This window comes from Rhinoderma darwinii, chromosome 3 (assembly GCF_050947455.1).
Source record: "Rhinoderma darwinii isolate aRhiDar2 chromosome 3, aRhiDar2.hap1, whole genome shotgun sequence".
NCBI lineage: Eukaryota > Metazoa > Chordata > Amphibia > Anura > Rhinodermatidae > Rhinoderma > Rhinoderma darwinii.
In genome coordinates this window covers 171,832,766-171,857,009 of record NC_134689.1, presented here as the reverse complement: position 1 = coordinate 171,857,009, position 24,244 = coordinate 171,832,766, and the positions used below count along the sequence as shown (strand labels likewise).

The window sequence follows — 24,244 nt, the reverse complement described above, 5'->3', positions numbered from 1 at the left end:
TACATGCACTTCTTTTTCGCGGGCGTCTTTTTACGCTCTGTATTTTGACAGCGACGCGTAAAATAATACCTCGTGGGAATAGAACACCGTAAAACCCATTGAAAGCAATGGGCAGATGTTTGTAGGCGTAATGGAGCCATTTTTTCAGGCGTAATTCGAGGAGTAAAACCCCCGGATTACGTCTGAAAACAGTGCGTGTGAACATACCCTCACTCTTCTAAGTGGAGTGATATGTGCCAAATTTATTAAATGGTGCACACCTGATTGCCAAATTTGCAACATTTTCTTCTATTCCACATAAAAAAATAAGGCCTAAACTGGGGATGATTTGGAGACCACTTCGACTTTTGTTGTCGATTATCAAATTTAGCAAACGTCAAGAAAAATCAAACTTTTACTGCTCAAATATTGCATGTCATCACTTGTGACAATACCCAACATGTTCGCCAATTAAGTTCAGCGGGATCATTTTAAACAATCTATACAGTTGCATACGTCAGTCAAAGATTGCCTTTAAAAAAATTGTATACCAGTTGCTTTACACACTTCTATTAAAATGTATAGTCATACAAGGAGCAGACATATCGCAAGTGCAGCCAGTTCGGCTGCACAGGGGCCCGGAGGGTGTGGGGGCCCGCTCAGCTGACCGAAACGCTGTGTGAATAGATCGGCACGGCTGTGCACTTTAGGCAACTCACAGTAACATATATTAAGGAAGTGGGCCCAATCTGTGAGTTGCCGAAAGTGCACAGGGTGGGAGGGGGGCCTCACTGTCTGCTGTGCAGCTGCGCCGATCTATTACTTAGAAAACCTATTAGTAAGGGAGGGGCCTGGCAAGGCTTGCTCTGTCTGGTGGTCTTCGTCACCTAGTAACCAGTATCACTGTCAGATGCAGTGCAACACCTGACAGAGACGCTCACTAGGTGACAAAGACCACCAGATTTTGTGCCGCACCTAACAAGCAGCATCGCTATCTTCGGACAAGTTATTGATACGGGATAGCGGCACTGCTGAAATTAAGCCTAATACTGGTTCGCTGAGCTTCTTAGCCAATTAGTATTAGAATTCTTCTTGCTCCGCCCCCTGAGCCTGCCGATGCTTTTACTGTGTGGCTGTGTGTGCTGAGAGGCCTGACTGAAAATAAAAAGAACTAGAAGGTAGTGGTTGCTGCCCTGTCTGTAGAAAATTTTTGGAGTGGAGTGGAGCTCAGTGGACAGTTAAAGGGGTTTGCCCTTCTTCAACATTCATGGAATATCCACAGGATATGCCATAAATGTCTGATAGATGCGGGTCGTACCTCTGGGACCTGCGCCTATCTCTAGAGTGGGGCCCCCTAAACCCTGTTCTGCCTTACTCGGCTCCTGCTGCCTCCTGGCCACTTTCTTATAAAATGGTCGGGAGTTACGAAAACAGCAAATCTTGCTGAGCTACACTGTTTCTGTAACTCCCATAGAAGTGAATGGCAGTTACAGAAGCAGCGTAGCACGGCAGCTACAATAAACTAGTACTAAAATGTGTAATATAAATTTGTATAGTTTTATATGCACGTGGGCATGGTTAGGTTATGGGGGGCCAGGCACATTCTTTGCACAGGGGCCCTATGCAGTCTGTGTCCACCTCTGAGTCATACTATGCTTTTCAATGAAGTTGGGGCTGTGGAATCCGAACCTACTGTAAACTGGCCAAACGTATACCAAGAAGATTTTCAAAGATTTTTGATTGATGGCCTATGATCCACAGAACTGCCACCAAGCTGCCACCAAGCGGTCTGCTGATCAGTGGGAATCCAAGTCCCAATCATCCATTGATGCCCATTAATAAAAAATGATGAAAAACCCCATTGAAGTTTATGGAACTGTCAGTATATAGGCAAGAGATTTACTGTATATGCCGACTGTGCACCACAGACATTGTGTGAATTAAGCCAAAACGAACCAAATAATATCTATTTTTCCTGAACAAAATCATTGATACTAAAATAATGAGTAAACAGACTTGAAATATTAGATTTTTCAACAATAGCTAGATAGATAGTTGCTTTATTGATCCTGAGAAAAAAACTCGTTATTGACAACAGCTCCACCAAACATACAGTACATAGTGATTACATGAGAAACATTACAAATATCACTGTTATATTTAAAAACACTTAACAATAAAGAACAATAAAACACAAATAAAAATATAAATACAATGACCAGCGCAATACTAAAAGTAAATAAAAATATATTAAAAATACAGTATATATATATATATATATATATATATATATATATATATATATATATATAAAATATCTGAATTACAATTACCTCACTCCACTCACTAGTAGTCCAAACAGGGCAAGAATGTTCATTACAGCTCTGGGTCACAACTTTATGCTCTTCACCACATTCTCTATCAGCCAAACGATGACCAAAGTTGTTCAAACAATAAGCTTCTCTGGTCTGCATTCCCCTTCCACAGCTCTGAGTGCACTGCCATTTACACAGATAACAAATTTATATTAATCTCATTAATGACAAAGTACTGCATTGACATTTTCAATAACATAATCCGTAATCAGAAAATATAATGACATGTTAGTTGTCAAATAAATGTAAAAGGTAGCATAAAGGTTAGTTGAGTAGCTAGCATTTACGATTGTAGCATACTTTTTAGGCAGTTTACAAAAATACCTTATATCTGGCACCATTATTTTGTTCACACATAAAAAAAAACCTGCTGTATAAAAACACGTTTAGGGTATGTTCACACGTAAACTCAAGGGAAAACAGCTCCTGATTTTCAGACGTTTTTTTAAGCCACTCGCGATTTTCACAGCGTTTTTCGCTGAGTTTTTTACGCCCGTTTTTGGAGCTGTTTTCTATAGAGTCAATGAAAAATGGCTCCAAAAACCTCCCAAGAAGTGACCTGCACTTCTTTTACGCGTAAAAAAACGGCCCTTCGGAGCAGAACGCCATTTTTCCCATTTTTAAATCAATGAGCAGATGTTTGGAGGCGTTCTGCTTCCGATCTTTCTGCCGTTTTTCGGGCGTTTACAGCCAGAAAAACGGCCAAAAATAAGCCGAGTGAACATACCCTTATTGTTTTTGCATAGACACAATGCTGCAATGCATTGTATTCTACTATTTTTTGAATAGTAGCTAACTATAATTTAAAACTATATGACACAAATGTATCCTCACCTGGGCCCATTCTGAATACCGCCATCTGGCTGAAGGACAGTTTCCATGGCAAGGTTCACGGATTGGAGGCTTGGTTTGGCTGATACAAAATTTATCTTCTACAGGTGTGGTCAGAACTCTTACAGAAGAATATTTTATACAGTGCACATTTAGCGACCGATGTCCAGGTCCACATTGTGATGAACATTCACCTTTACCAGTAACATACCACCTTTAGGCGAAAACCATTAGACAGAACAGAATTATTTATCTCTGTTAGCTTGTCTCTCATTGCTAACATCAACACAAATTCATATAAATATAAGGGCACGACCAGACGTGGCGGAGGTTTTCCGCTGCAAATGTTGGTGCAGATTTGGGACATTTACGCAACAAATCTGCACCAGCATTTGCATATTTGACAGGTAATTCAGACGTTGCAGAAATCACAGCGGACTTGCCACAGATTTCAGTTTTTGCATTGCAAAGGCTGAAATCCGCAGTGAAATTCTGCTTCTTCTCCGCAACAGTCAGTGCATGATGCGGAGGGAAAATTCCACAATGCAGCCTATGGTCCGCAGCTGAGTTTTCCGCATCGTCTGAACTGACTTGCCAGAAAATGTATTGAAACAACTGTAAAGAACGGCCGCTGGAGAATTCCACTGCGGACTGTCCGCAGAGGAATTCCACAGCAATTCCGCCACGTCTGGCCATGCCCTAAAGCTAAAAATGTATCCTAAGGCCTTGTTCATACAAAGAAAAAGACGAGGAGTCCCACACAATTTCCGCATCGGAATTCGTGTGAATTCCGGTTGTAAAATACCTACCATTGACATGTCACCACTTGATCGTGTTTCAGCAGCGTATTACGCGTAAAAACAGAATCGGCTAACCGCGTGCATATGTGTGCTAATCTGTTCACAGAACCACGGCAGGGTCAGCCTCAGATTTCTGCTGCGAGATCAAATCCACATTAAATTTTTCCTCAAATTCACCATTTGAACATGGCCTTGCAGAAAGCATATTTAAATGAATTACAGTGGCTAGCAGTCCTCTAAGATTTGAGAAAATCTACTGAAAACTTAAAGTGGTTGTCTGGTTTGAAAAAAACGTTTTAATTCACCCTATTAGTGAATTCTGAGTTAATAGAGTGGGATCTGTTCAGGGTCCTCTCCTGTCCTTTATTATACAGACAACCCTTTGATATGAATGGGAACTGTGTAATACGTAATTTCTCCTGTGGTGGCGCTGCAGGGAACTTGAACACTTACTGACATGTTTCCCCACTGATTACAGCTGATCACTGGAGTTCCAGAAGGGTGACACTCTGTGATCTGCTTATTGTGAGGGGATGCTTCTAATAAGTAGAGATTTCCAAAGCAGAGAACCTCTTTATATGTTCACCTAGGATTGCAAAAATAGTAATTCCCTAATATATCTATTGGTGGAACAATTCACTTTACAAGTTGAAAAAAAATCGACACATAAAGGGAATGGTAAAAATGTTTACTTTCTACTCTGTCCATCAGCACATACAGAGCAGTTTGTGACAGTCTGCCCCTGCTACTTCTTAGACAGGTTAATGGATTATAAGACAATGGCAGGGAGTTGGAATTACCCACAGCCTTACATGCATATTATTGGAATACACATACACACAGGCTTTTCTTTATTCGCGTCAGGTTTCCGTTGCTTTTTTACTGCAAACACGTGGTTACATGCAGCGTTATTCTTGCTGTCAAAAATACCAGACCCCCGATGTAAACCTGACGGACCACATTGTAAGTCTTTGGGATCTTTTAGGATCCTTTTGAAAAGGGATCCGCATTAGCTACCATAGCTCCATTATGAACAGAAGGCATGATGCTATGTGAACAGAGCTGTACAAAACGTAGCAATCATGATAAAAATATATAAGGAAATTACTGTTTATGAAAATGCCTAATATAATAGTATAGGATCAACATGCAAAATATTGATAATAGAGATTGGTTATAATCATTACAAAAACAGATATTAAAAATAGATTAGTTCTGCTTTAGGGCGTCTAATTAGCATTCATTCCTTAGAATATACAATATGCTCATGAATGTTTATGAATTGCAATCTAGGATGATTGAAAACTGAGTACAATTTAATATCCTTACAGGTGTGTGTGTGTGTGTGTGTGTGTGTGTGTATTATATATATATATATATATATATATATATATATATATATATATATATATATATATATGTATATATATATACATATATATATATATACATATATATATATATATATCTCAATTACTGTGTATCAGAATAAAGAATATAGAATACACATTTACCTTAACTGGCAATCTAGGTTGCATGACTCTGTAATGGGCTCTGGACGAGACAAATATTCACATCTTTGATCAGAAACAACGAATTGGTCACTTTTACGCTGACAGGTCACTTTTCTTTTTCGAACACCTATCATATGAAACATCCAAAACAAACATTTTATTTATACTAGATTACAAGATTCTGTATGGTAAAACATTTTAGATAATTAAGAATATGCATAAAATCCTATTCCATAAAATGTTATATCATGAAAGAAGTAAGAATGTTTTGTATTTTGTTTCTTCTGGCCTTGTCTTTCCACCTTCGCTGCCATCTGTACTTCGAAATATAAAACATTAAAACAAACTAAGGTTTTATTGTTTTTTTCCATTGACAGTTTATTTTTTTCTGCAGTATTTTACCTTGGCATATATTGTTGCAGGCTTGCCATGGCCCATGCTTGCCCCAAGAAAATTGGTTGAATTTGTCCTCAATAATAGGAATATTGAATGTATATCGAACATCGGGATTGTATAAATTGCCAACGCATAAGATCTGGAACCAGATTGCCAAGTAAATATTTGATGTTTATATTTTACTTCAAAAAACAAAATGAAACTGTACCACATACATCACAGCAATAAGGGTAATAAATTCTCCATAGATTTTTAGTGTAAAGAAAATATTGATGACATTAAGATATGTCTGCCTTGACAAATCTAGTCAAAACATGTGACGCATAGCATAACTGGAAACTTTAAAAGAAAGTTTTCTCTGTAAATAATCACTCACAAGCTTAAGGGCTCTATTGGACTTGGAAAGTGTCCTTTTCTCCCTTTACCCTCTTCATAGCACCAGTTTTCATCACCTGTAATCCAGAAAGAGGGAAGATGAAGATTGGACCGGTTCCTTAGGAGGAGAAAATATACAAAAGAAAGGAAAGGATGGCCCTTTCCAAAGCCCTCTAGACGCTATATCGCTCCAGCAGAACCCTTAACTTCCTGAATGGAATTTTGGTATCAAGATGGTTTCTTAAATTTTAATTTCATGCTATGTATTATGTTTTAACTGGCAGAAAATATCTGTTTTACACACATTTTACAATGAATCAACATTATTGCTATAGTTTTCTTAAAGGCAAAAGGTTAAAAACGTGCAAATTAGTGGCAAAAGTGTATGGCTGCTCATAGCAAGTGTAAAGCCAATTCTAAATACATCAGATTTATAAGTGTTTGACTTTTAATAAATTAGGTGCAATTCTCACCAAATACCCTCTCCAATTTTATTGACGCACTATGCCATTATTAATAAATGTGGGCCAATATTTATAATGACAGAATTGCACTGAGGAAGGAACAAATTACAGTTCCTAGTTCACAAATTAAATTACAAACCAGTTTACCTGAAGAATTAAATCTTCTTCCAGACGGTCAGTGCAATTTATTCTTTCTATTACATTGTCTGAACCGCTATATTCCAATACAGCACCTCCGGCATTTATTTCTCTTTTAAACCTGCTCACTACAAAATTTCCATTGAGAACAAAATTTCCTTGACCATCTGACAGAGCTGAAACAAAGCATGACAATATGTTAGACATGGTAACATATGTAGAAACAACTTTAGAAACAAAGTTTGCTTACCATATATTAGCAGTACAATAAAAAAGTACTTTTTTGTACATTCCGGTGTATTGCTACTCTCCCCAACACTGATCTTATATAATTGCTTATGTATATGCACCATACTCCATATATTTATTGGAAATTTTTCTCACTATGTCACCATAGTTTGGTCATTTATAAGTTTTTATTGTTACTGTTGTTTTATGTAATCCCCTTCTAATGGGTCAATGTAACACTGCAACTATCTTATTGCTAACTGTATGAATTACTATTTGAACCCAATAAAAATAAATGTTTAAAAAACAAAAGTACTTTTTTTTTGTTGAAGGGCTCATGTAGACTGGCACAAAGCCAGTATGGCAGTGGACAAATCCTCCATCGGACTCTATAATTAGAGCAGAATAAAGCTGGTTCCTACCTACCCTGAATTCATTTAGTAGGCCTAGGTCCAAGAGAGAGGTGAGTCTCTTATTGTACAGGTATAATGTGTAGTGTAGTGGCTCATCTATGAGGTCACCTTGTCGTGGCAGGTGGGCCCACACACTTTGATCAAAATGTGCGCTTTGAGCCTCACATTTATAAATATGGTTCTTCAGATATATAGCAGTAATGCAATTTAAAGAGACTCTGTCACCACATTATAAATGCCCTATCTCCTATATAAGGAGATCAGCGCTATAATGTAGATGACAGCAGTGCTTTTTATTTAGAAAAAGATCTGTTTTTACCACATTAGGAGCAATTTTAGCTTTATGCTAATTAGTTTCTTAATGCCCAAGTGGGCGTGTTTTTACTTTAGACCAAGTGGGCGTTGTGCAGAGGAGTGTATGACGCTGACCAATCAGTGACCAATCAGCGTCATGCACTTCTCCATTAATTTAGTCAGCGCATAGTGACACTGCGTTGTTCACTATGTGCTGTCTTATACTGACATATTAACGTTACTGAAGTGTTTAGACCGTGAATAGACAATCCTTCCAGCCAGGACGGGATGTCTATTCACAATCCCGGCACTTTTTTAACGTTTCTGTGGTACTTACAGCAGAGCAAAGCGTAATCTCGCGAGATCTCGCTGTAAATGACAGGTTACAGTGAGATTACGCTTTGCTTCGCTGTAAGTACCAAACAAACGTTAACGAAGTGCAGGGATTGTGAATAGACATCCCGTCCTGGCTGGAAGGAATGTCTAGTCACTGTCTAAACACTTCAGTAACGTTAATATGTCAGTATACGACAGCACATAGTGAACAACGCAGTGTCACTATGCGGTTACTAAATGAATGGAGAAGTGCATGACGCTGATTGGTCAGCGTCATACACTCCTCTGTACAATGCCCACTTTGTCTAAAGTAAAAACACGCCCACTTGGGCATTAAGAAACGAATTAGAATAAAGCTAAAATCGCTCCTAACGTGGTAAAAATATATTGTTTTTCTAAATAAAAAGCACTGCTGTCACCTACATTACAGTGCCAATCTCCTTATGTAGGAGATAGGGCACTTATGATGTGGGGACAGAGCCTCTTTAAATTAATCCATATGTTCATGTTTGTATATATCTTCACGCCCGCAGAGTGCTCTTTGTGTTTCTTTGCTATTGCATTGCACTCACAAAAGATTTGCACCTGACAATTTTGCATTGTCCAATGGAACATGCTGATTTTGAACGGAATCCGACAGAAAAATATACTGTATAACTTCGTATGAAATTGGAACCATACTGAGGTACAGTAGGGGGCTCATTCACCTGTATGTAAGTCCTATGACAGATCCGTACAAAACGAAGTGGTAATATTTAAAATGCATATCATTAGATTTTAAAAGCCCTGCAGCTTTTTCTATATAGATAAGCTATGGCAAATACTATACCATTTACATTTACATATAGTGACTGCTACATAAACAAATACAAATGTTTTTTTACACTTACCCAGGTAGTTGTCATCATCCGGTCGACCGGAGTAGCTATGCTGATGTACATCAATGTTTGTTGCCCCAGCAGGAATTTTCACAATAATATTATACCCTAAAAAAGCAAATAACGCAAAATTGTTCCATAATTTAATAGCTGAACATTGTGAAATGGTAATGCATATTGAGTTGCTATTCATGAATTCAAGAAATTAACAATAGTAGATTAAGTTTGGATTTTTTCCAAATAAAATGAGAATAACTTGATTTTGTTTTTATTTATCCACAAAACCATTACGGCTCATTCACACATCAGTTATTTTCGTCAGTGTGCTATCCGTTTTTTTAACGGAAAGCACACTGACCCAATTCATTTCTATGGGGCCATGCACACATCCATTTCTTTTGTGGATCCATGTGCCGGATCCACAAAATTCAGAATAGGTCCTATTCCTGTCAGTTTTTGCGGATCAGTTTTCGATTATTCTATTCAATAGTCTGTTGAGAATAGGTTTCCTTAAGACGTTAATGACACAGTGACTGAATACATTTTTTACTTTAATAGGGTATGTCTGGGTTTGAGTATTTTTTATGGCAAGAATGGCTTCAAACTACAACACATTTAAAAGGCTCAAATAAAGAGGTTAAGAGATTTCCTGATTTTATGCACTTATTTATTGTATAATGAAAACATCTGCAATTTCTATTTTACTCTTCCTAATTTCTATTTTTAACAAATTGCAAGAACTCTACTTCCCATCAGTGATTGGAAAAAATATTGTTTATATCCAGAGGTTGAAAACCATTCCTTATTATGTGCAACTAATAGGCTGGGTTCACACTGAGTTTTTTGCAGGCAGACAATCTACCTCAAAATTCTGTTTGAAATTTTGAGGCAGATTTTGCTCTGCCTGCACGCCGATTTTCGCTGAGTTTTTCGCTCGCGGCCATTGAGCGCTGCGGGCAAGAAACGCAGCAAAATAAGCTTTCTCTGCCTCCCATTGATGTCAAGTCGTCACAAGCTATCTCGAAGACCATGGCTACATAATCAATTGGGAGAAGTCTCTACTCTCCCTACGCAGCTCCCTCACGTTTCTGGGGCTTAAAATAGACACCAGAACCATGAATGTTTTTCTTCCGACAGAAAAGATTCTGATCATCCAGCATGCAGTATTTTCAATTCTCCCCTGTTATCTCCATCAGGAACGCAATGATGGTCCTTGGCCTTCTGACTGCCTCTATAGATGCAATGACATGGGCAGAAGCTGATCTCAAACCACTTCAAGTGGAGATCCTCAGATCTTGGGACAGACTCCCTGCCGGATTAGTGAAGAGAATTTTTCATCTCTCCCAAAACAAAGCTTGCAAACAGATGGTGGCTGGTGAACAGGAATCTTCTGAAAGGGAAATCCTTTACTACCCTCCAGTGGATTATATTAACTATAGATGGCTCCAAACTGGGCTGGGATGGCCATCTTCAGGATATACTGTATAGAGTCAGGGGCGATGGTCCTTTCAGGACAGCAAAATATCATCCAATTTCAGGGAATTGAAAGCGGTGAGACTGGCCTTGCTACGCTTCCAGAACAGAATAAGAGGTACACATCTGAAGGTTCGGTCAGACAACATGTTGACTGTATTCTACCTAAACAAGCAGGGAGGTACCTAGTGTTGCCTAATGTGCCAAGATCATGTCTTGGGACGAATGTCATCCGGCTAATATTGCAGCAGAGGCACCGACAACTGCTCAACAGATCTCCCTGAGCAGGGAAACAATCAGTGGATACCACCTGGATAGTGGGGACTGAATCCTTTAGTGATCCAGATGTTAACCCCCTTCACGCACCACGACCTAATAGCACATCCTGGTGCGGGGGGGGGGGTGATGTATGGAGTGGGCTCATGCGCTGAGTCTGCTCCATACGATGTGGGTGTCAGCTGTGTATTACGCCCCCAGGTCTGCCTTCTCTCTGCCTCTGTTAAGCATGCCTCTGGCAGAGCTTAACAGAAGCCTGTACCAATGACAATATACTGCAATACATTAGTATCGCTGGTTCAAGTCCCCTAGGGGGACTAATACAATGTGAAAAAAAGTTGAATAATGTTTTTAGTAGTGTAAAAATGTACTTTCTTATGTTTCCTCTAAAGTAATGTAAGAAATTAAAAAAAATAAACAAAATTGGTATTGCTGCATACATAAAAGTCTGAACTATTACAATATAACATTATTTGACACACAAAGTAGACCTCCAAAATCGTATGTATCAAAAAATGGTACCAATAAAAACTACAGCTCATCCAGCAGAAAATTAGCTCTCATACCACTCAATCGTCAAAAAAAGAAAAAAAGTTATGGCTCTCGGAATGTGATGAAACCAAAACATTTTTTTTAACAAATAATTTTTTCTTTGTAAAAGTAGTAAAATATTTTTTAAAAAAACTATATAAATTTGGTATAACCGTAATCGTATTGAGCAGCAGAATAAAGTTAAGTTGTAATTTTTACCACACGGTGACAGCCGTAAAATTTGGAGGGCTTAACTTTCGCGGGACGCTTTGTAGTTTTTCATGGCACTATTTATTGTACCATATAATGCACTAAGAAATGGGAAAAAAACAATCTTTGTGGGGTGAAAAATGACAAAAACAGCGATTCCTCCATAGTTTTTTACGCTTCGTTTTTACGGCATTCACCGTATATTTAAAACTATATGTTGACTCTATTCTGCGGCTCAATACAATTAGGGTGATACCAAATTTATATAGTTTTTTTTCTATTTTACCACTTTAACAAGGAAAAAGCTGTGTAAAAAAAATAAAATTTATTTTGTGAGCCGTAACTTTTTTATTTTTCCGTCGATATGCAGTATGAGGGGTTATTTTTAGGTCACATCTCCTCCCAAAAAATTGAATAAAGAGTGATCAAAAAGTCCCATTTACCCCAAAATAGTACCCATAAAAACAACTGGTCCCGCACAAAAAAAAAAATCCCTAACACAGCTTTGACCACGCAAAAATAAAAAAATGATGGGGCTTACAATATGGCAATACAGAAAACAAATGATTTTTTTAAAAAGAAAATTAGATTTTATTGTGCAAAAGCTGCAATGCATGAAAAAAACAATATAAATTTGGTATTGTCGTAATCGTATCGACCGACAGAATAAAGTTAACATGTAATTTATGGCACATGGTGAATGCCGAAACAAAACACATTTCCAGAATTGATTGTTTTTGGTCATTTGCTCCTCCAAAAAATGAAATAAAAAGTGATCAAAAAGTCGTACTGTATGTGTCCCAAAATGGTACCACTAAAATCTACAGCTTGTCTCGCAAAAAGCAAGCCCGCACACAGCTCCATCAACTGAAAAATAAAAAAGGTATAGCACTAGTAATGCAGTGATGAAAAAACATCCTGATGTGCAGGACAGAGGGTAACATTGCTTTAATTTCAGGGCCCTAATATTTAGGAACTAGGAAGGGAAGGGACATAGCACATCTGCTGGAAGCGAGGGCGCCCGTATTATACCAGGGCAACACTTTCCCAGCAAAATTTGCCAAACTACAAAGGAGGAAACGTCCCCAAAAGGTGCAGAGGGTTACAAAAGGGGGATAAGACTGGACACCATTTATCAGTGCGACACTGGCCTGTGCACAACGGATTGCTTCACAGCATACCAAACATCTATGGATAGTGTAATGACAGGGAAAGGGAGACAGACAGGTGAGCCCTAATCTACCCGCCACTCAGTCCCTGCCTACTTGCAACGGCCCGTCCTAGGCAACGGCGTACAACTGGGCGACGGTCCCTACGCTCAATAAGTGCACGACAGACAAACAGACATGGGTACACAGAAGCTAAGGGAAATGGGGCAGTTGCCCACGGCAACACCGTGAGCAACAAGAGAAGTGAACGAGCCGAGTCAAACCAGGAGTGTACGAGGTACCAAACGCAGAGCAGGAGAGTAGTGAACGAGCCGAGTCAAACCTGGAGTGTACGAGGTACCAAACGCAGAGCAGGAGAGTAGTCAGTAAGCCAGGGTCAATATGAAGCAGGGACAAATAGTTCAAGCAGCAGCAGCAGAGCCAGGGAACAGGAGAATCACAGGCAAAGGAGGAACAGGAAGTGAAGGTATAAATAGACAGAGGGCAGGAGCTAGCTCCGTCTGGCCAGGCTGTGATAGGCTCTCCCACTCCTCAGCCTCCCAGCCTGATTGGTAGAAGGAGGGGTCACTCGATCCGACGTAGGAGCAGGTGCAGACTGACTAACCACGGGCGTCGACACAGAAGCTGTGTCTGGCAGATCCTTTACAGATAGTTTAATTATTTACCCCATTATTATACCCTTTAATTATGCCATGATGTATTCCGCACAGATTACATATGCCCCCACATTATAAACTGAAATTTCAGTAAAACTCAAACAAAACTACTACCAAGCGAAATCCCTGCTCCAAATGGCACTCCTTCCCTTCTAAGTCCTACAGTGTGCCCAAATAGCAGTTTATGTCCATATATATGGCATCGCCATACCCGGGAGAACCTGCTTAACAATTTATGCGGTAAGATTCTTCAGTGGCACAAGCTAAGCACAACATATTGTGCAGTAAAATCACAGATCAGTGGAAAATTGCAATATTCACTTTGCATCATCTACTGCGTATTAATTTCTGAAAAACACCTGTGGGGTCTAAATGCTAAGTACACACCTTGATAAATGCCTTTAGTGTGTAGTTTGTAATATGGGGGTCACTTTTTTATTTTGTGGTACATCAAGGGTTTTGTGAATGCGACATGGTGTCTGATTACCATTTCAGCAAAAGCTATGCGCCAAAAGTAAAAAAACACTCCTTTTCTTCTGAACCGTTACATATGTCTAAATAGCAGTTTATAACCACATATGGGGTATTACCATAATCGGGAGAAATTGCTTTACAAATGTTGGGGTGCTTTTTCTTCTTTTTTCCTTGTGAAAATGAAAAATGTTGATCTAAAACTACATCTTATTTGAAAATAATTGAATTTTTCATTTTCATGGCTGTACTAGTACTACAGGAAACCATTCGAAAATCCAAATGGCGCTCCTTTCCTTCTGAGCCCTGCCGTGTGTCCAAACAGCTGTTTATGGCCGCATATGGGGTATTGCCGTACTCGGAAGAAATTGCTTTACAAATTTTGTGGTGCTTTTTCTTCTTTAGTTATTGTGTTAATGAAAAAAAAAGTTAAACCTACATTTTATTGGAAAAAAAATCTAGGTTTTCATTTTCACAGCCTAGTTCCAATAACTGCTGCAAAAAACCTGTGGGATAAAAATGCTCACTATACCCCTAGATAATTTCCTTGAAGGGTGTATTTTCCCAAATTAGGTCACTTGTGTTGGGTTTCCGGTGTTTTGGCCCCTCAGGGGCTTTGCAAATGCGACATGGCCTCCGTAAACCATTCTAGCTAAATTTGTGCTCCGAATGTCAAATCTGCTCCTTCCCTTCTGAGCCCTGCCGTGTGTCCAAACAGATGTTTATGACCACATATGGGGTATTGCCGTACTCCTGAGAAATTGTTTTACAAATGTTGGGGTGCTTTCTCTACTTTAGTTTTTGTGGAAATAAAAAAATTCTACATTATGTTGGAAAAAATGTAATTTTTTATTTTCACAGCCCAATTCTAATAACATTTTTGAAACACCTGTGGGGTCAAAATGCTCACTATACAGCTAGATAAATTCCTCAAGGGGTGTAGATTCCTAAATAGAGTCACTTTTTGGGCGTTTTCACTGTTTTGGTCTCAGTTTCCAAAAACATTTTTGGGGAGTTTCCTTTGTTTTGGTACCACAAGACCTCTTCAAACCTGACATTGTGCCTAAAATATAATCCAATAAAAAGAAGGCCCCAAAATCTGCTAGGTGCTCCTTTGCTTCTGAGGCCTGTGCTTCAGTACCACAGTGGGGCCGCATGTGGGATATTTATAAAAACTGCAGAATCTGCATAATTTATTTTTAGTTGTATTTCTCTGGTAAAACCTTCTGTATTACTGAAAAAAATTGATAAAAAATGAATTTCTGCAAAAAAAAAAAATGAAATTTGTAAATATCACCTCCACATTGCTTTAATTCCTGTGAAACGCCTAAAGGGTTAATAAACTTTTGAAATGCTGTTTTGAATACTTTGAGGGTTCAGTTTTTAAAATAGGGTGAATTATGGGGGTTTGTAAATGATGGGCCCCTCAAAGCCACTTCAGAACTGAAATTTTCTGGAAAACGGGGGAAATCGCTGCTAAAGTTATAAGCCTTGTAACATCCTAGAAAAATCAAAGGATGTTAAAAAAACTATGCCAATCTACAGTAGACATATAGGAAATATTATCTAGTAACTATTTGGTGTGGTATTACTATCTGTTTTTCAAGCAGATGCATTTATAAAAATGCCTATTTTTGGAAATTTTTGCTACATTTTGGTGTTTTTCACAATGAAATACTAAATGTAATGACCAACTTTTACCACTAATATAAAGTCCAATGTATCACGAGAAGACAATCTCAAAATCGCTTGGATAGCATTCCAAAGTTATTACCACATAAAGTGACACGTCAGATTTGAAAAATTAAGCTGTTAGGAAGCCCGCAGCGGGAAGGGGTTAATAATGTATGTCACACAAAGTTAGATAAATTAGGGAATAGGAAGAATGAGGGCAAACAGTCAGCATTATATAAATTAGCTCAAAGATTTGGGTGGCACGATGTCGGAAATATTCCTGTTTCTCTAAGACGCATACTACGTCTTCAAGAATAGATATGTGTTTGGGTAGCATATACCTGGTTCGAAAAATTTAAAAACAATGATTATGAAGTAAGAGGGTTGTCAGACCACGCACCTTTTGTTGTGACATGTGTGCTAGATGCTAGTCCCCATCGTGCTAGATTTGAGGTACATCTATCCTGGTTATCTTTACTAGAATGTCATGATAAGGTAAAATAGGAAATAGTAGCATTCTTTCAAATCAATCATACGACAGCACATACCTTAATCAGTTGGGACACATTTAAAGCCTATCTCAGGGGGATTATATCGAAGGAAATTAAGATTTATATTAAAAAAAACTGGTAACATAGTTGGAGAAGAAATGAAGGATAAAATTAAAACCCCTGAAAAAAACCTATGTGGAAGAGCCTACTTAGGTTAGATTGGATGAATGTCAAAGTGCAGTTAAAAGCTATGAAAATTATCAGCGGAAAATTGCACTGAAAATACAATGTTTTATAAACTATAGAGCTGCAGTTGAGGGTAGTATCCCGGGTAAGGTGTTAGCAGGAATTATTAAAAACCAAGTGCCTGAAAATACCATTGATACTATTAGGTATAGAGATGATAGAGTGGTAACAGAGCTGAACAAGATGTAAGAGTAATTGAGATTAAGGTTTATTAAGATTATAGCTTTTTCTTTATTTATCAAAATAACTGTATCAATTAAAGAATATTCATTGTATAAAATTGTCTCATAAGCAGTTTTGAAATAAGCTGTGTGAAACAGGAAAATAATTCTAGTCACCACGCAGAAGACCACACAGAACAGGATGCACAATGCATCCTAAGATACAACAGATAAGAAAACATTGTTGTTATTTATGACATTGTTATATGTCATAAAATTTAGTTTTGAGAAATACAGAACATAGATAATATCATGTGATAGTCCACACATAGTGAAGCAGTTTACTTTAAGTAAAAGTGACGTACATATCCTACTAATGTAATTATCTGATTGGTTGATGGTTGTTAACTGAAAGCAGGAAGTTATAAATAAACCTCAAACTCATGGTTTTACAGGAAATCTGCATGATACACCAAACATTGTGTGTGTCTGGGTTATCCTCCGGCCATATATTGGAATGTATATATGTATACTTGGAAATTGATCTACCTATGAGAGCAACTCTAACATCTTTGGAGGCACAGCGAGATATCCCAGTCACGCCTTCATGGACTGAACGGAGTGGAACTTTCCCCCGGAACGGGAATGCTAACTCCGGGTAAGTGAGCCTTTGTCTGTTTCTCTTACCTTTCTGTGTGGGAAGTCCCTTGTCAGTCCAGGGAGGAATCGGGAATCTCAAGGTAGGTCGATATACCTTTGTTTTGAATATTGCTGTTTTACTAACTCTGCTTGAAATACCAAGGCGTTTGACTGAGTGATTGATTGTATTTGCTCTCTGTGTGTAGTATAGTCATCCTTGTGAAGTCGAACGTCCAATAGATGAGAAGAGATTAAAACCTCTGCTCATCTGAGGTCCGGGCAAATTGTGTATAACCATCTCACCCCAGGGGCTTTTTGAAGTGATGGGTAACCACTCCCTCCGGCGTTTTGATAGTATAGAGATAGTATCTCTGCAGTTCACAGGTTGAACCCAGTACGGGCTTCTTGGGTCAGGAAGTGTGTTGTTTGTAATAGGGATCCTTTTATTTTTTTTTACATTCACATATTTTTGTGACGGTATATACGTAAGAAAGCTAGGCAGGAACGTAAAGCAGTGCAGTGTCTTATAGCCCAGAAACAGGTTCTGGTAATTGATCAAAACCGAAAGATTTTACATAGCGGATTGATCAAGAACTGGGATCGCTACCCCTAGTATTTGATCGCTATGGGAAACTTGCCTACCAAGTCAGAACTAGAACAGACTGAGGGTTCACCACCCAAGATGTCAGCCAGAAATAGAGTAGACTGAGGGTTCACCACCTAAGACGTCAACCGGAAATAGAGCATACTGAGGGTACACCACCAAAGATGTCAGCCACAGACACGGTTAGGGAAGAACATGGAAAATGGGCAGTTATAGACACTGATAAAATACTGAAGAATGCAGGAATGCCCTCTAAGGGATGCCTAGATGCAGAAAGATGGCGCAACTTTAGTCTCCAAAATGACGGGTGGATAGACAATCAAAAAATTAGGAGACCAAGTAGGAGCATGGATTAAGACTTCTGAGAAATATGAACAACAGAAGCAACATTAAAATTTAGAGGAGGAATACTGGAGGAGAGGGAGAACAGTGACAACACTGGTTGCCACAATGCCGGCCCTAGTGGTTGCAGCAGCAAGAGGTCAACCTCCTGCTACTTCTCTGAAGCCGATTACCTCTCCTAAACCTGTTACAAACCTGTTCCTAACAGGAGAAATAACTAGTCCCTTACCTTCTCTGTACCCTTCTTTACCAATAACCCCTGAGCAGAAGAGACAGGGAGAGTGTGGATGGGAGTGGATATTGTAACCAACAGGATGCAAATGTATGTGTGAAATGTCAGGATTTGGGAGTTTGGGGTGAATCAGATTGTACTTTACAGACAGGAAAACAGGGGAGAGATTATGAAGTCCCACAGAAAGCGCTGACTACCAGACTAGCAGACACCCTAATGAAGGCGCTATAAAATAGGAGTCCAGCTATGCCTAGACCATATGGTCCTAAATTCTGCCCATATTGTGGTGCTAAGAACCCCATGTATACACAGATCCTTATGGTTGGAGATTTTGGGGAATTATCTCCTTATGAGGAATCGTTAATGTACAACCCACAAGCATTAGCCTCCACTGCCCCAGTATATCCAGTAATAACACAGACCACTACGGTGCCACAGCCTGGTGATGCAGCAGACAAGATAGAAACCACTACTTGGTATAAGGCTTGGAGTCAGAGTGAGCAGCTTGTGATGGCAGATAAAGTGGCTGACCCTTATAAAAATCCTACAGGATTTTGTAGATAGCTCCACAGGATCCAAGAAAATGATGATGCCAGTTGGAGTGATTTGGCAAGACTTTGCACTATAGCTGCAGGATCGCCCTTTACCAACAGGGTGCAGAATGTGTTATATAATAACCGAGCAAATTAGCCCCCTCCAGGAGACCAAAAGACTAGAGAATCAGGTCAGAACTTTATAGAAAGGCTGCATGCCCTAGCCAGACAGATGAGTGATGATATGTCACTTGGATTTCCTGAAGCGTTCCTGTAATGGCAGGAAGGAGGTGAAGGGAAAGTGAGCCCTAATCTACCCACCGCCCTGTCCCTGCCTACTTGCAACGACCCGCCCTAGGCGACGGGGTACAACTGGGCGGCGGTCCCTACGCTGTCTAAGTGCACGGGAGAACAAACAGGGAACACGCAAGAGAAGGGGCAGTAGCCACGGAACACCGCGAGGAAACGGAGCGGTGAATGAGTGGTCAGGACCAGGATGAAGTGGAGTATACCAAAGTGAGCACGGAGAAGGAAGCAAGCCAGGGGCAAAGCAAAGCAGGTTAAGCGGAACTGCAGCAAGGCAGAAGCAAGGCAGAAGCAGGCTGGAGCAAGCAGCAGTGAGGCCAGGAATCCAGAAGAATTACAAGCACTGAGGAAGAGAACATGGCAGGTAATAAAGGACAGGGGGCGGAGCTAACTCCGACTGACCAGGCCGCGATAGGCTCTCCCACTCCTGAGCCTGCCACCCTGGTTGGTGGGAGATGGTGTCAGTCGAACAGGTCTGGCCTCAGGTGTGGATTGATTAATCCCAGGAGTATACCTAGACGTAGTACCTGGCAGATCCCTAACAGTACTCCCCCTTTTATGAGGGGCCACCGGACCCTTACTAAGAGGACCCGGTTTAGTAGGGAAGAGAAGGTGGAACCTCCTGATCAATACCCCAGCGTGAACATCACGGGCAGGTACCCAAGTCCTCTCCTCCGGCCCGTATCCTCTCCAATGGACCAGGTACTGGAGGGAGCCCTGGACCATCCTACTGTCCATAATCTTGGCCACCTCGAATTCCACCCCCTCAGGGGTGAGAACGGGAACAGGAGGTTTCCTCGAGGGGGACCAGGACGGGGAGCAGCGTTTAAGGAGGGAGGCATGGAAGACGTCATGTATGCGAAAGGATGGGGGCAGCTCCAGACGGAAGGATACAGGGTTGAGGACTTCAATGATCTTATAAGGTCCAATAAATCGGGGAGCAAACTTCCTGGACGGGACCTTAAGGCGCAAGTTCCTGGACGACAACCAGACCAAATCCCCGACGACAAACCGGGGGTTAGCAGAACGTCTACTATCCGCCTGAATCTTTTGTGCGCTCTGGGACGCCTCTAGGTTCTTCTGAACCTGGGCCCAGACCGTGCACAGTTCCCGATGAACATCCTCTACCTCAGGATTATTGGAACAACCAGGGGAAACGGAGGAGAACCTTGGGTTAAACCCGAAATTACAGAAAAACGGGGAGACCCCTGACGAGTTACTGACCCGGTTATTCAGGGAAAATTCAGCAAGGGGAAGGAATGAGACCCAATCGAATTGACAGTCAGAGATGAAACACCTTAAATATTGTTCCAGGGATTGGTTAGTCCTTTCCGTTTGGCCATTAGTTTCGGGATGGAAGGCGGAGGAGAAGGACAGATCAATCTCCAACTTTTTACAAAAAGCTCTCCAAAATAAGGAAACAAATTGTACCCCTCTGTCAGAAACGATATTGACTGGGGCCCCATGGAGACGCAGGATGTGTTTCACAAACAAAGAAGCTAACGTCTTGGCGTTAGGTAGCTTCTTAAGGGGCACAAAGTGGCACATCTTGCTGAAGCGGTCTACTACCACCCACACCACCGACTTGCCCTGAGATGGAGGCAAATCGGTGATAAAATCCATGGAGATATGGGTCCAAGGTCTCTGGGGAAAGGGCAAGGAATGTAGTAGGCCCGCAGGTCGGGACCTAGGGGTTTTGGACCTAGCGCAAACCTCACAAGCGGCGACGTAAGCCCTAACGTCTTTAGGCAACCCAGGCCACCAATCGTTTCTGGTAATGAGGTGTTTGGTGCCCAAGATGCCAGGATGACGAGATAGAGCGGAGTCATGGTTTTCCCTGAGTACCCTCAGCCGGTATTGCAGGGGAACAAACAGTTTGTCCCCAGGGACGTTCCCGGGAGCTGCACCCTGATCAGCCGCGATATCAGAAGCTAAATCAGAATCCGTGGCAGAAACGATAATACCAGGGGGTAAAATACAAGCAGGATCCTTCTCGGAAGGAGGATTGGCCATGAAACTACGTGACAGAGCATCAGCCTTAATATTCTTGGACCCAGCCCTATAGGTAACCAAGAAATTAAATCTGGTAAAGAATAGTGCCCACCGAGCTTGTCTAGGATTAAGCCTCCGGGCCGATTCTAGGAAAACCAGATTCTTGTGATCCGTAAGGACCGTTACCTGGTGTCTGGCCCCCTCCAGGAAGTGCCGCCACTCTTCAAAAGCCCATTTAATGGCTAGAAGTTCGCGGTTGCCAATATCATAGTTACTCTCCGTGGGCGAAAACTTCCTAGAGAAGTAAGCACAGGGGCGGAGATGGGTGAGGGAGCTGGTACCCTGGGACAAGACGGCCCCCACTCCCACCTCGGATGCGTCAACCTCCACAATAAATGGCTCCTCTTGGTTGGGCTGAATCAGCACGGGGGCCGAGATAAAGCACTTCTTGAGGGTCTCAAAGGCCTGGACGGCCTCAAGGGGCCAATGGAGGACATCAGCACCCTTGCGAGTAAAGTCCGTAAGAGGCTTAGCGACGACCGAGAAGTTGGCAATAAATCTCCTGTAATAGTTGGCGAACACTAAAAAACACTGTAACGCCTTAAGGGAGGCAGGTTGGACCCATTCCGCCACAGCCTGAACCTTGGCAGGGTCCATGCGGAATTCATGAGGAGTGAGGATTTGCCCTAAAAATGGTATCTCCTGTACCCCAAAGACACATTTTTCAGTCTTAGCAAACAGATTATTCTCCCGAAGGACCTGGAGCACCTTCCTGACATGCTCCACGTGGGAGGACCAGTCCTTGGAAAACACCAGTATGTCATCAAGGTACACAAGAAAATTACCCAGGTAATCTCTCAGGATTTCATTAATAAAATTCTGGAAGACAGCAGGGGCATTACACAACCCAAAGGGCATGACCAGGTATTCGAAATGACCCTCGGGTGTGTTGAACGCAGTTTTCCACTCATCCCCCTCTTTGATGCGGATAAGGTTATATGCCCCCCGTAGATCGAACTTAGAAAACCATTGGGCTCCCTGAACCTGATTAAAAAGATCCGGAATCAAAGGAAGAGGGTACTGGTTCCTTACGGTGACCTTATTCAGGTTACGATAATCAATGCACGGCCTAAGACCACCATCCTTCTTCCCCACGAAGAAGAAGCCAGCACCTACAGGAGCAGTCGAGGGGCGAATGAAACCCTTGGCCAGGCATTCTTGGATATACAGCCTCATAGCTTCACGTTCAGGACATGAAAGATTAAATATCCTACCCTTAGGAAGCTTGGCACCAGGCACCAAATCGATGGCGCAATCGTAATCTCTATGGCGGGGGCAACACCTCGGAGGCCTCCTTAGAAAACACATCGGCGAAGTCCTGAACAAACTCAGGAAGCGTGTTTACCTCCTCCCGGGGAGAAATAGAGTTAACAGAAAGACATGACATAAGACATTCACTACCCCATTTGGTGAGATCCCCAGTATTCCAATCAAACGTGGGATTATGCAACTGCAACCAGGGAAGACCTAATACCAGATCAGACGATAATCCCTGCATCACCAGTACAGAGCACTGCTCCAAATGCATGGAGCCAACCAGGAGTTCAAAAACAGGAGTATGCTGAGTAAAATAACCATTAGCAAGGGGAGTTGAGTCGATCCCTACTACAGGGATAGGATAAGGTAAATCAATAAAAGGCATCTTTAGAGACATAGCAAATTCCACAGACATGATATTAGCAGATGAGCCAGAATCCACGAAAGCGCTGCCCGTGGCAGACCGGCCAGCAAACGAGACCTGAAAGGGAAGCAAAATTTTATTGCGTTTCACATTAACGGGAAATACCTGTGCGCCCAAGTGACCTCCCCGATGATCACTTAGGCACGGAAGTTTACCGGCTTCTTATTCTTGCGCCTGGGACAGGTGTTCAGTAGATGCTTGTCGTCCCCACAGTAGAAGCAGAGACCATTCATTCTGCGAAACTCCCTACGTTGTCGAGGGGACATGGAGGCCCCAAGTTGCATAGGTACCTCCGAGTCCTCCGTGGAGGGGCGAGGAGACGGGACCTCGGGGGGGATCGCAGAAAAGTCAGAGGGGAGCACATTGAAGCGTTCAAGCGGACGTTCCCTGAGACGTCGGTCAAGTCGTACTGCTAGGGCCATAACGCCGCGAGGAAACGGAGCGGTGAATGAGTGGTCAGGACCAGGATGAAGTGGAGTATACCAAAGTGAGCACGGAGAAGGAAGCAAAGCAAAGCAGGTTAAGCGGAACTGCAGCAAGGCAGAAGCACGGCAGAAGCAGGCTGGAGCAAGCAGCAGTGAGGCCAGGAATCCAGAAGAATTACAAGCACTGAGGAAGAGAACACGGCAGGTAATAAAGGACAGGGGGCGGAGCTAACTCCGACTGACCAGGCCGCGATAGGCTCTCCCAATCCTGAGTCTGCCACCCTGGTTGGTGGGAGATGGTGTCAGTCGAACAGGTCTGGCCTCAGGTGTGGATTGATTAATCCCAGGAGTATACCTAGACGTAGTACCTGGCAGATCCCTAACAGTTCCAAGATCCAGGTGAAACAGTAGATAAATACCATGCTAGATGTACAGGCACATTTACTGACCAGGACTTTTGATATGACTAGAGGACAGGACGCTAGAATCATGAAAGCGTGTTTTATTAACGGACTCCGAACAGAGATTAGACAAAAATTACTAGAAGTAAGACCAGAATGCACGTATGCCCCAATAGAACAGACTCTGGCAGTAGTACGGGGAATAGAAGAACAAGCTCTAAAGAAAAAGCAGAGCAAAGCTAGACCATCAGCTATCCCTGTAATGGTGACAGTAAATACAGCTCCAGAAATAACAGCATCAGCTGATGTGGGTGGAACTCAACCTAAGACAGGATTTAGGCAAAGGCCAAGGATAAATGTGGAAGAGTATAGAAAGAAAGGACTTTGCTTTGGATGTGGGGGACAGGGACATATGAAGAGAGACTGTCCCTCCAAGGGACGGACGACCAGACCAGCACCTCAAGTACAAGTCCAGGCAGTTGAGGTCGCCGGGAATGATTCAGACTAGGTAAGTGGCAGCTACCAGTCGTCCCCTGTGATAATCGTCTCCCCAATACCAGGTCAACAAGTAGTGAAACTGACATTACTAACAGGGGATGACATTAAATGTATTTTAGAGACTGTGGCGAGCCGGACAATGATCATAAAAC

At 41.6% G+C, this 24,244-nt stretch overlaps 1 protein-coding gene across 1 annotated transcript in view; it reads right to left on the bottom strand.

Annotated features, from left to right (window-relative positions):
- ADAMTS20 (ADAM metallopeptidase with thrombospondin type 1 motif 20) overlaps positions 1 to 24,244 on the bottom strand; it is a 411,884-nt gene that overhangs the window by 157,282 nt on the left and 230,358 nt on the right. The window contains exons 16-21 of the mRNA XM_075855030.1: positions 9,034 to 9,129; positions 6,882 to 7,048; positions 5,902 to 6,034; positions 5,500 to 5,626; positions 3,189 to 3,399; positions 2,313 to 2,477 (exon numbers count right to left, since the gene is read on the bottom strand). Of these exons, the coding sequence (XP_075711145.1) occupies positions 2,313 to 2,477; positions 3,189 to 3,399; positions 5,500 to 5,626; positions 5,902 to 6,034; positions 6,882 to 7,048; positions 9,034 to 9,129 (899 nt within the window). The remainder of the gene's footprint in view (positions 1 to 2,312; positions 2,478 to 3,188; positions 3,400 to 5,499; positions 5,627 to 5,901; positions 6,035 to 6,881; positions 7,049 to 9,033; positions 9,130 to 24,244) is intronic.